Genomic DNA, 12,039 nt, shown 5'->3' on the forward strand with positions numbered 1-12,039 from the left:
TTAGAAGATCCCATTGACTATAATACAAAAATGTTTGAAGGCTTGTTTTTTATTGCAGAGTATCGTTGATGATGAACTTGAAATACTTTTTTCTGCCTATTGCTTTTTTACCTTGAGAGAGCAAACAGACTTATTCAAGGAATGTTTTATCCTCTGTGGTCATCCTTATCTGTTATCAGTAGCTTTCAGTGAGGGAAAGATTTTTACAGTTACAAGCAAGTGGAAAAACCAGCCTTGAGGTATGGGTTCTTTCATGAAAGAGCAAAATGAGGGAGCAGGCACCTATGCAAGCCCACCAGGTTTGGCAACGCTGGTTAATGGTTCTATCCTAAGTTCTGTGACCCCAATTATATGGAAACAAAGGGGAATGATAGCATTATTTAAGTGGTTGATGTGTTTTAATATTCTGGTCTTCTGGGGTAATATTTTTTCCTTTGTTAACTTGGTTTTACAATTAGTTTATCAGGCTCTGCCAATGTTAAATGATAAATAATAAGTTTCATATATTACATTATTATTTATATCTTTTAGGAACAAAAGAAATATGAAACTGAAGAAGGTGTGACTAAAGCCACCTGGCACAACACAGTTAATAACAACCAACAAAGGTAGGATTATATGAACTGTAAAGCCATGTCTCTTAGGACGCCATTAGGTTTCACATATACTTTTAGTTTGTACGGGTCATGTTTTTATGCACATTTTGTGTTCCACACATGCCTAACTTATGGACAATCTTGTTTAGTCTCTTTCAGCGTCTCGATTCAAAGTCAAAGGATATCTCTAAAATAGCTGCAGATATCACCCAGGCAGTGTCTTTCTCCCAGGGAATCGAGAGGAAGAAGGTGATCCAGCACATCAGAGGGATGTACAAAGTCGGTCTGAGTGCCAGCCGGCACTGGCAGGAGCTCAGTCAGCAGCTGACACACGACAGGTGAGACCACAGAGTGTGGGGTGTCCAGGTGGCCTTGCATGCGTGTTTTGCATGTCTGTGTTAACGACTAGTTTTGTTCCACAGGCCAGAGCCGTAACATGATTCCATTAGTTTAAATTTTTTTAATCATTTGTGATTTATTTCATCTTGAAGAATAATCTTATGAGTTTCTTTTTTTTAACTCTTGGGGAGGATAAAAATACAGAGAGGCCTTAGCTCTTCCAGCAAATACAATGTATATATTTCTTTTAATTTTAAAATACGATCTTTGCAAAAGAATTGAGAAATCACTGAAACAGCACGGTTGGGAGGCAGATATTTTTCTAGCTAAGTCCTTAATAATACTTAGAAGATCCTTCAAAAATAATGAAGAGAAAAATTAAAGTAGTATTCTCTAAATTTGGGTAACTGATTAGATTATTTTTAAGTTTATTTTTCAGTTATGGTTGACATACAGTATGCTATTAGTTTCATGTGTAGAACGGAGTGATTAGACATGTGTAGAACTCATGCAGTAATCACCTTCATCAGTCTGGCACCCACCCGGCACCATACATGTTAGGACAATATCATTGACCCCATTCCCTGTGCCGTACTTCACATCCCTGGGACTAATTTACAACTGCCAGTTTGTGCTTCGTAATCCCTTCCACCTTTCTGGGTCATTCCCTGCAGGGCCCCTCTCATCTGGCAACTATCAGTTTGTTCTCTTTATGAGCTTCTTTCTGTCTTGTTTTTTAGATTCCCCATATAAGTGAAATTATACAGTATTTGTCTCTCTGTCTGACTTATTTCACTTACATAATACCCTCTAGGTTCATCCTTACTGTTATAAATGACAAGATTTTTTTTTACAACTGAGTAATACTCTATTGTATATATGCACCACATATTTATTCATTCATCTATTGATGGGCACGTAAGTGGCTATTGTATATAACGCTGCGATGAATATAGGGGCATTGAATTTCTTCAGGTAAATACCCAGAATTGCTGAATTGCTGGGTCAGAAGGTAGTTCTATTTTTAATTTTTTGAGATACCACCATACTATTTTCCACGGGGGCTGCACCAATTTATAATCCCACCAACAGTACAAAAGGGTTCCCTTTTCTTCTCTTCCTCGCCAGCACTTGTTGTTTGTTGATTTATTGATGACAGCCATTCTGACAGGTGTGAGGTGAAATAACAATATCTCATTGTTATTTTCATTTGCATTCCCTAATGATTAGTGATGTTGAGCATCTTTTCATGTGTCTGTTGACCATAGGATAAGTGATTAGTATATCCGTGGGGTGCTAAAAAACACTACATGTTATAATCTAAAGCAAATTCCAGGTGAATGGAGGAATTTTAAAGTAGAAGAAAATTTATAAAGGAGAGTAGGATATTTATCAACTCTTTGATGGGGGGATAACCTTTTAAGATTGGACACAATAGAAACTACAAAGAAAAGATGAGTGGGTTTGACTTTGTTTTCAGTGTAATTAACAACTATAACAAGAATAACAAAACATGCAAATTTATTCTCAGCAAATATATCAGTTAATATTTTTTCATTTTAAAGTTCATAAAGATTTGAAAGTAAATATTAAGATCCCAAAGGTTTGAATGAGCAAAAGACATGAATACACTCTTTCTCTGTCTGAAAATTATTTATTGATTTAAATTATTTTTTATTTCTTTTTTTGGTTTTTTAAAATGTATAATTGTTTTAAATTTTAATATATTTTATTGATTATGCTATTACTGTTGTCCCATTTTTTTCTCCCCTTTATTCCCCTCTGCCCTGTACCCCCCTCCCACCATCATTCCTGCACCTTAGTTCATGTCCATGGGTTGTACATATAAGTTCTTTGGTTTCTCCATTTCCCATACTATTCTTAACCTCCCCCTGTCTATTTTGTACCTACTGTTTATGCTTCTTATTCCCTGAACCTTTCCCCTCATGTTCTCCCCTCCCCTCCCCACTGATAACACTCCATGTGATCTCCACTTCTGTGATTCTGTTCCTGTTCTAGTTTGTTTAGTTTGTTTTTGTTTTTCAATTTTAGGTTCAGTTGTTGATACTTGTGAGTTTATTGACATTTTCCTGTTCATAGTTTTAATCTCCTTCTTTTGCTTAGATAAGTCCCTTTAACATTCTATATAATAAGGGACTGGTGATGATGAACTCCTTTAATTTGACATTATCTGGGGAGCACTTTATCTGCCCTTCCATTCTAAATGATAGCTTTGCTGGATAGAGTCATCTTGGATGTAGGTCCTTGCCTTTCGTGACTTCAAATACTTCTTTCCAGCCCCTTCTTGCCTGCAAGCTTTCTTTTGAAAAATCAACTGATAGTCTTTTGGGCACTCCTTTGTAGGTAACTCTCTCCTTTTCTCTTGCTGCTTTTAAGATTCTCTCCTTATCTTTAATCTTGGATAATGTAATTATGATGTGCCTTGGTGTGTGCTTCCTTGAGTCCAACTTCTTTGGGACTCTGAGCTTCCTGGACGTCTTCCGGAAGTCTTTTTCCTTTACCAGATTGGGGAAGTTCTCTTTTGTTATTTTTTCAAATAAATTTTCAGTTTCTTGGTCTTCCTGTCCTCCTTCTGACACCCCTATGATTCAGATATTGGAATGTTTAAAATTGTCTCCCTGAGGTTCCTAAGTCCTCATTTTTTTTGAATTCTTGTTTCTTCATTCTCTTCTGGTTGAACGTTTATTTCTTCCTTCTGGTCCAAACCATTGATTTGAGTCCTGGTTTCCTTCCTGTCACTGTTGGTTCCCTATACATTTTCCTTTATTTCATTTTTTATAGCCACTTCTTTCTCTATTTTGCAACCATATTCAGCCATTTCTGTGAGCATCCTGATTACCAGTTTTTGAATAGTGCGTCTCATAGGTTGGCTATCTCTTCATCGCTTAGTTCTATTTTTCCTGGAACTTTGATGTATTCTTTTATTTGGGCCATATTTTTTTTGTCTTAGCACACCTGTTACATGTAAGGGGTGGAGCCTTAGGTATTCACTAGTGTGGGGCAACCCACATTGCTGCGTTGTGACACTGTATGTGGGGGAGGGGTCTGAGAGGGAACAATGCTCCTTGCTCAGCTCTCCTCTGGCTTTCAGTCACTTCCCCCACTACCCACAAGCAAATTGGGCCCTTCGTGTGCTGATTCCCATGTGGGCAGGTTTGTGTACATTCTAGGACCTTGTGGGTTTCTCTAATGAACTCTCCTCTGGGGCTGGGAGTAACTCCCGCCACCACAACCCCCACATGTTTTTTCAGTCAGAGGTTCTGAGGCTTTATTTCCCTGCGCTGGAGCCCTGGGTTGGGCAGTCTGTCTCAGTCCTCAGTTGTTCCTCCCAGTTTATCTGCATGCAAATGTGGGACTGACTGCTCCACCAGCTGCCTCCTCGACTGCCTGGTCCTCCAGCTGCCACCAGTTCACTACCTTGCCGTTCATCCTCTCCACCCAGCCTGCCTGTCTCCGCCCCTCCTACCAGTCTGAATGAATATTTCTTCTTTAACTCCTTGGTTGTCGGACTTCTATACAGTTCCGTTATCTGGCAGTTCTGGTGGCTTTTTGTTTTTAAATTGGTTGTTTCCCTTCTTTTGGCTATGCAAGGAAGCAAAGCATATCTACCTATGGCTCCATCTTGGCTGGAAGTCCTAATTTTTTATGTTATTCTTTTGTACTATGTATCTGTATTCCCTAGTCTAATTATATAAATAGTTGGATTTTTTCCTTTTTTAACTGAATAGATAAGTTCTGATTTATTCAATTTATATCATGATTTTTTTAAAGCTTACAGGTACATCAGATTGACAGTTAAAACATTCTTTTCTTCTGACTTCCAGAGCAGTCTGGTATGACCCCATCTACTATCCAACTTCCTGGCAGCTGGATCCAACAGAAGGGCCAAATCGAGAGAGGAGGCGCTTACAGAGATGTTACTTAACTATTCCCAACAAGTATCTCCTCAGGGATAGACAGAAATCCGAAGGTAATAGTGGCTTTTCGACTCAACATATTAACAGAACAGATAACTATGGTCATTAGGTAAAGATAATATGTGCTCTTTTCCTCAACAGATGTGGTCAAACCACCACTCTCTTACCTCTTTGAAGACAAAACTCATTCTTCTTTCTCTTCCACTGTAAAAGACAAAGCTGCAAGTGAGTCTATAAGGTAACTTTGAACCAGTAAGATGCTTTGTTTTTTGTTGAAGGAGTTAAAAGATTTTTGCAGTCTGTTGTAATACTTACGTACTATTAATTTTAGACAATGCAGTGTGGTTTTAGGAAAGGTCCTAAACATGGCTCAAGAGAAGGCATGGTTCAATGGTCCGAGTCCAAAAGGAGAAGGCACTGTTGATAGGAAGGAGCCCTTGGACTTCGGTCGCATGCTCCGGCCCGCATTTGCACGCGTGTTTCTGCAATGAGCGGTGAGCTGTGGTGTGCAGACTGCGCTGCTAGCGGCACCCACAGTAGTCAGGGCAGAGCTGAAAGGACCAGGTCCTGGGCCTGCTCTCACTAGCTTTCTGATCTTGGGCAAGTCACTTACCTCTCTGCGTCAGCTTCCTCATCTGTTGTTGCAGGAGGAAGAGGGTAACACCCAACGTGTCATAGAATTGCTGAGTAGTAAACGGGTTGGTTATTACCTTGCCCATTTTACAGATGAAAAACTGAGACTCAAAGAATATAAGCGACTTGACTGAAGAATAGAGGAACTTTTCTGACTCTGAATCCCCTATTCCTAGAAACTGGTCTTCTTTTATGTGCTTGAAGTATCAGAGGCATGATCCAGTGTTTGCTTATTTACTGGAAAATATAAAATATTGAAGTTTCTTTCTCAGTAACTAAATCCTGTATTCTGCCTACAGGGTATAAGGATTATTAGCTTTTTCTGAAAGTTTTAGTCATTTTTTCCCTTACTGGAAATGTTAAAGAATGAGATAATATTTTTATGTGGGTTTTGACAAGATGTGGTGTGCTTCAAACTCATCTGCTTTGCTGAAATCTTTCACTAGATACAATAAAGCTTATACTTTCTAAAATTGCTCAAAACATTTGATCATAGTAATTTTAAACATGTTTTGACAGGGTGAATCGAAGATGTATCAGCGTTGCACCGTCTAGAGAGACAGCTGGTGAACTGTTATTAGGTAGGTCACACTCCGAAGAGTTTTACACGTGTTTACCCCATCTTACTGTGTTCTGGGTGATTTGGAGCATCGTTCTGACACACTGGCATTCGATGAGATGCACTTTCTCTAACACCACATAGGTCATTCTGCCACAATGTTATACGTAATGCATTGACTCATGAATGTGAAGAAGTGACAGTCTTGTCCCTGCAAAGCATATGACTAGCATTTTAATTTTTATAAAGTTGACTTTCTTTATGAGTATACATTTTATATTTAGTCATTCCTTTTATTATATATCAATTTTTATTTTAGAGTGAAGAATTATTATTAATAGTAGAAGTATATGCCTACTGTGTTAACAGATATACCTGTGCCCTATATGTACCTTGAGATGTATAATTTGTAGTCTCTATTGTACTTCTGAGAGAAAGACCAAGCTTGTTAATGCATGGAGACCTATGTAGTCGCATGAGGTGAGAAGTGTTTTCCTCAAGATATGAAGGAATGAAGTAGTACCAGTTGGTCTCTGTTCCCTTAAAGAGCCAGCCTGTGTGCTGTAGGCTGGTTGACTTCAACGTGTGGTCCCCAAATCAGGAACAGCAGCAGCATCACATGGGATTTCTTAGAAATGCACTTTCTCAGGCCCCAGTCCTGACCAACTGAATCTGAAACTCTGGGGTGGATCCCAACCGTAAGCCTTTTGATGAGCCCTCAAATGGGAGCCTCACTGCCCCCAAGGCCCAATAGGCACAACTCCGAGTTTGCTGGGACAGCAGCCCCTCTGGGCCAGCCAGGCCAGTGCTCAAAGGTGACCAGCCCGCGGTGCAGGGCCCAGGCAGTTCCTACCATTGAGATACATGACATAGGGACATGTCTTATCAACTGCCTGTGAAGCAGGAAAAATTGGCAGATGATCTTTTAAGCCATTTCTGCCTTACTGAGTGTTTAAGTCAGCAAACTAATTAAGAATTCCTCTTTTGCTAGGAAATTTGGTTTACAACTTGACTTCAGTTAATGTGTGATGAAATAAAGCAAGATAATATGCTGGCAATGTAAGAATACTGGTGATAATAAATAGCCAACCTTTTTTAGCACCGAGTGCCAAGCTCTATTAATAAGCATTTTGCATATAGCCTAATTCCCACAGTAACCCTGTGAAATAGAGTCCTGTCCTCCCCCTTCTTTTTGTAAGGAAACTAAGACACGGAGGTTGAGCAGCTTGCCTGAGATCTCACGGATGATTCAAAAATAGGTCTTGAGTGTCAGGAACTGTTTCTGGGGAGATGGCATTTGAATTCAGGCCACTGACTACAAAGGGCATGCTTGTAACCGTATCAGGTAATAGTGTGTACATTTTTAACTCACATACAACTATATTCTGCAGGTAAATGTGGAATGTATTTTGTGGAAGATAATGCTTCTGATACAGTTGACAGTTCGGTGAGTAGAAGCTTAAGTCTGCACCAATTAAATTCACACAAATTCCCAAGATGTGTAAATTCAGTATTACCACAAAGGAGGCAGAACTTTTAGAGCTCATTTATTGTGACTTAATGTATACATTTATCTGAATTTCAAACATTCTTTTAAAAGATCGTTCTAACAAGAAGACCATGCCATTGCTACTGGGGCATGGCCTGAGTCTCAGCCGTCAGTTTTCGAATTGAGTTCTCAGCCACTCCTGTCGTTTCAGTGCTGCCCACTGTTCCCCATCACTCTCCTCAGTAGAGACAAGTGACTCCTTCCGCCACTCCCAGCTCACTACCCAGTACTCTTGCCTTCAAAAAGTTAGGGAAGCATTACATAATTGAATAACATAAGTTATCCCTGTAGTCACGTAGGTTGGTAATCATAATTTTCATTCTTCTGGAAATACTGATACTCAGAAAATAACAAAAAGATTCAATATACATTTTTTATTGTAAAGATTTTTATTCATTTGAATTAGCATGTATTTCATTAAAGTATTGTTTTGAAATCTTTGTCATAGGAGAAATAAGGCTTTTTGTTTCTGAAAAGTTCTAAAGCTAGAAATTCCTAAGGATATACTAAATAAGGTTATGTATGGTTTAATGGTGAATACATACTTGATTCAAAGGAATTAATGAGTGAGAATATAAAATTTAGTTGTAAAACAACTAATGTAAAAATGTATAAGAATATTTAATATAGCCCCCCAAAATGAGTAGGCATTCTTTCATGATTTAATAGCAATTACCACAGCATTTATAGCAGTAAAAGTATGGTTACGTTGTTTTTCCAGAAGTGTCTTTTTAACAGCCAAGGAATTTAATAGTTGCTACATGACCAACATTTTTCTGGGTCCAAAGATAACTTTTCCTTCTTTAAACCTGTCCTAAAAATACCCTTGTCTTTTAATAGATTGAAGGCTCTTCCTTCCTCTGTACTTGTGTAGCGTGTGTCCTTATTTACGTGACACTTGCTGTCTGGTATCGCAGACATGTGCCCGAATGTCTGTGCCCCCTTTCCCTTACACGGTGTATCTCCTGCACAGCCCTCGAGGACCGCCTCTGCAGGGGCTCAGTGAATGTCCGTGTCCCCTTCCCCTTACACGGGTGTATCTCCTGCACAGCCCTCGAGGACCGCCTCTGCAGGGGCTCAGTGAATGTCTGTTGAATTGACCGTATGTTGGATGTTGGAGCTAAACAGGAAGAGTTTGGTTTTAAGTATAGAGAAATTACATTTGCATTAAGATATTTTATTGTATGTGTGATATATTTTCCTGACTTGACTTTTTTTATTGTTGTTCATTAGAGTTGGCCCCATATTCCCCCCATTGCTCTCCCTTGCCCTGCCCACCCCACCTCTTCCCCATTCAGTCCTCTCTCCTCCCCATTGTCCTTGTCTTTGGGTCCTTTACACATGTTCCTTGACTTGACCCTTCCCCTTCTTTCCCCCATCATCCCCCTCCCCTCTGGTCACTGTCAGAGTGTTCTTTATCAGTTGGGACCCAGTATAATAGTAAAACACACACAGAGCAGGTCACAGTGTCACTTCCTCCTTACTGCTGGTTTCAAATTCCTGTTTTGTTGTGACTCCCGGAGACCTCATTTTTCTTACTTTTCTTGCAAACTCATGTACACATGAAAAAGAATATTTTCTTAGTAGAAGAAATCAGTCTGAACAGGCTACGTACTGTATGATTCCAACTCTGTGACCTGGAAAAGGGAAACTGGAGACAGTGAAAGGGTCAGCGTCGCAGGGAGCTGGGGGGTGGTGAACCAACGGGTGGACCCCAGAGGGTCCCTAGGGCAGGAAGACTATTCTGTGACACCGTCCTGGTGGGTGCATGTCATTGTACATTTGTCAGGACCCACAGAATGTATGCACCAAGACTGAGCCCTACCTAATGTAAACTGTGGGCCTTAGTCAGGAGTCAGGCATCACCGTTAGCCTGTTATTTGTAACTTGCAGCACACCAGTGCGAGATGTCAGCAACAGGGGGACTGCATGGGGAGGGGAGACATGTGGGAACTCTTGCCCCCCGCTCAATTTTCTTAAACTTAAAACTGCCCTGAAAAATAGACTGCCCTATTACAAAATGAACTGCCCTATTACAAAATAAAAGTAAAGTCTATTAATTAAAAAACACTCCTAAATTTTATTTAGCATTTTGAAGTGGGTAGTAGTGGCAAGATTTTCAGAGAATCTCACCTGCCATTTTACCACAAAAGGAAGACTTTCTGTTGCATTTTGATATTTTTTTTAAAAATCTAAAATTGAAATGATTATTAGTATTTCATGTAAAGCAAATACTTTCATCTACTTCCTCTGACCCAGAGCCCTCAGGGAGAATTGGAACCAGCATCATTCTCCTGGACATACGAAGAAATCAAAGAAGTTCACAAGCGCTGGTGGCAGCTGAGAGACAATGCAGTGGAAATCTTCCTGACCAACGGCAGAACCCTGCTGTTAGCCTTCGATAACACCAAGGTAACCAGGCTCGTGACCTGCGCTTCCCGAAGCTCCCGGCACCAGGGCAACTCGACTCAAACAGCTCAAGTGAAGGTTTACCTGATCCAAACTTGCACTCACTGTTTTTGAAGTCAAATAAAAATTGCCTTATTTCTCAGTCCTAATTCAAGTAAACCCTTGGTTATATTAGGATTACTTTTGTCCTCCAAAACTTAAATTGTGATTCCCCAAAGAGCCTGCATCTGTAAAAAGTGAATGAATGAATGAATGAATGAATGAATGACTAACCCGAAAGGAGTAGTTTAAACTTGGTGGTAGATTCTGCTTTTGACAGACCTTGTCTTGTCACCCACATCCCTTCAGCTGTGCCCTTCTTTCCGGAGAGCCTCTCGGACAAAGCTGTGTGCTTGCCCCTCCAGGCCCTCCTCGGTCCTCTGTGGAGTTGCTCCAGGCACATTTTCTTCTCACTGCTCCACTGAGCCCTCAGCTCGGGTCCCCAGGGACCTCCATGTGCTCCACAGTCCTCATCTTACTGGACCCGACCGCAGCATTGACACAGCAAGTTCTTCTCTCTTTCTTAAAACAGACCTTCCTCACTGGGCTTCTGGGTTACCACTGTCTTCTTTCCCCTTGTGCCTCCCCAGCCTGCTTTCTCAAGTCTGGCCTGCAGACGCCGCGTCTGGGTGTCTCAGGGCGTGTTCTTGAGCACCACACTCAAGTGTCCAGCTGCATACTTCGCATCTCCACTTGGAAGGCTAATAGGCATCTCAAATTTAACATGTACAAATCTGAACCTTGAATCTTCCCTCCAAATCTCTGTAGCTTTCCTCATCTCAATAAATAGCAACTGCAGTCTTTCTGCTTGCCAAAAACCTTGCAATTATCCCAGACTTCTACTCCCATCCCCACATCCACTCCCCCACACCCACTCCATCAGTAAGTTTTCAAATTACATCCAGTCTGACCGCTTCCACCGCTGCCATCCTGGTCCAAGCCCCCGTTATCTCTTGCCGAGACTGTCCCATTAGCCCCCTAACGGGCCTCCCTGCTTCCATAGTCACCCTTCTTTCAGACCACTCTCAACACAGCACCCGAGACAGCTCGGACCACGCCCTTTAATCAGTCCCTGTGTCACGGGTAAAGCTAGAGCCCTTTCATAGACCACGAAGTGTTGAATAATCTGGTGCCTTGTTAATTCTCTGACCTTACTTTCTACCGTTCTACCCCTGTCTCTCTTCTCCATCCATGCTCTGCCGCCTTTTCCTTGAGCAGAGCAGGCACTCTGACAGCAGAGCCTGTGCGAGTACTGCTCCCTTCAGTGCTGCCGGGATGTTTCCCTCCTAGGAATGCTCAGGACCCACTCCCTGACTTTGGTCAGGTTCCCTGATCAAATGGCTCCTCCTCAGACAGCCCTCCCCTGGCTACTCGAATAAAACAGCAACCAGTCTCTCACTCCTGCCCCCAGGCCTTCCTCGGCTCCTTTAGTCTGCTCTGTTTTCCTTTCTAGGACGTAACAGCGTAACAGCGTACAGCGTTGTCTCCCCAGTAGAATGTGAGGACTCAGTTTGGCCCAGTGCTGCAGCACCAGCACCTGGAACACACTGGCGTGCAGGTGCTCAGTGAACAGTTGTCGAATGAATGGATGCTTCCTTTTTCTTGCAGAGTTTGGTTCACAGTTTGTCCTAAATTCCCTTCCATCTACCTTCGCTTCAGCAGGGGATGTGGACAACCTTCAGATTTAGACTACACGTTAAAGCTTTGCTTTTGATTTTGTTTTGGGGTTTGCTTGTTTGGTTTTTTTTTATTGCCTTGAACCTGTTTTTTTAATTGTGGTAAAAAAAATGCATAACATAAAATTTACAGTCCGAGGCATTTTTAAGCATATAGTTTAGTAGAGTTAAATTCACCTTTTTTTCTGAACAGCCCTCCAGGCTAGGTTCTTAAACGCTCTGTGATCTTGCCTGTTTCATAACCTTAGCTTATCCTTCTCATTCACGTTTAGAAGCATCTCCAAGTGTCCACATCTGCGTC

General features: G+C 41.2%; 1 protein-coding gene across 6 annotated transcripts in view; it reads left to right on the top strand.

Annotated features, from left to right (window-relative positions):
* Positions 1–12,039, top strand: part of LYST (lysosomal trafficking regulator) — a 163,201-nt gene that overhangs the window by 117,647 nt on the left and 33,515 nt on the right. For 5 of the 6 annotated variants that reach the window (XM_045817016.1, XM_045817008.1, XM_045817029.1 and 2 more), the window contains 7 exons: positions 532–608; positions 746–934; positions 4,781–4,926; positions 5,015–5,111; positions 6,026–6,087; positions 7,457–7,512; positions 9,874–10,026. In XM_045817016.1, coding sequence (XP_045672972.1) covers positions 532–608; positions 746–934; positions 4,781–4,926; positions 5,015–5,111; positions 6,026–6,087; positions 7,457–7,512; positions 9,874–10,026 — 780 coding nt within the window. Of the gene's footprint in view, positions 1–531; positions 609–745; positions 935–4,780; positions 4,927–5,014; positions 5,112–6,025; positions 6,088–7,456; positions 7,513–9,873; positions 10,027–12,039 lie in introns of those variants that run through there. The other variant, XR_006783186.1, reaches the window with a different exon arrangement.

The sequence above is a fragment of the Phyllostomus hastatus genome, unplaced genomic scaffold (genome assembly GCF_019186645.2).
Source record: "Phyllostomus hastatus isolate PE091 unplaced genomic scaffold, TTU_PhHast_1.1 phas_contig_148, whole genome shotgun sequence".
In the NCBI taxonomy this organism is placed as follows: domain Eukaryota; kingdom Metazoa; phylum Chordata; class Mammalia; order Chiroptera; family Phyllostomidae; genus Phyllostomus; species Phyllostomus hastatus.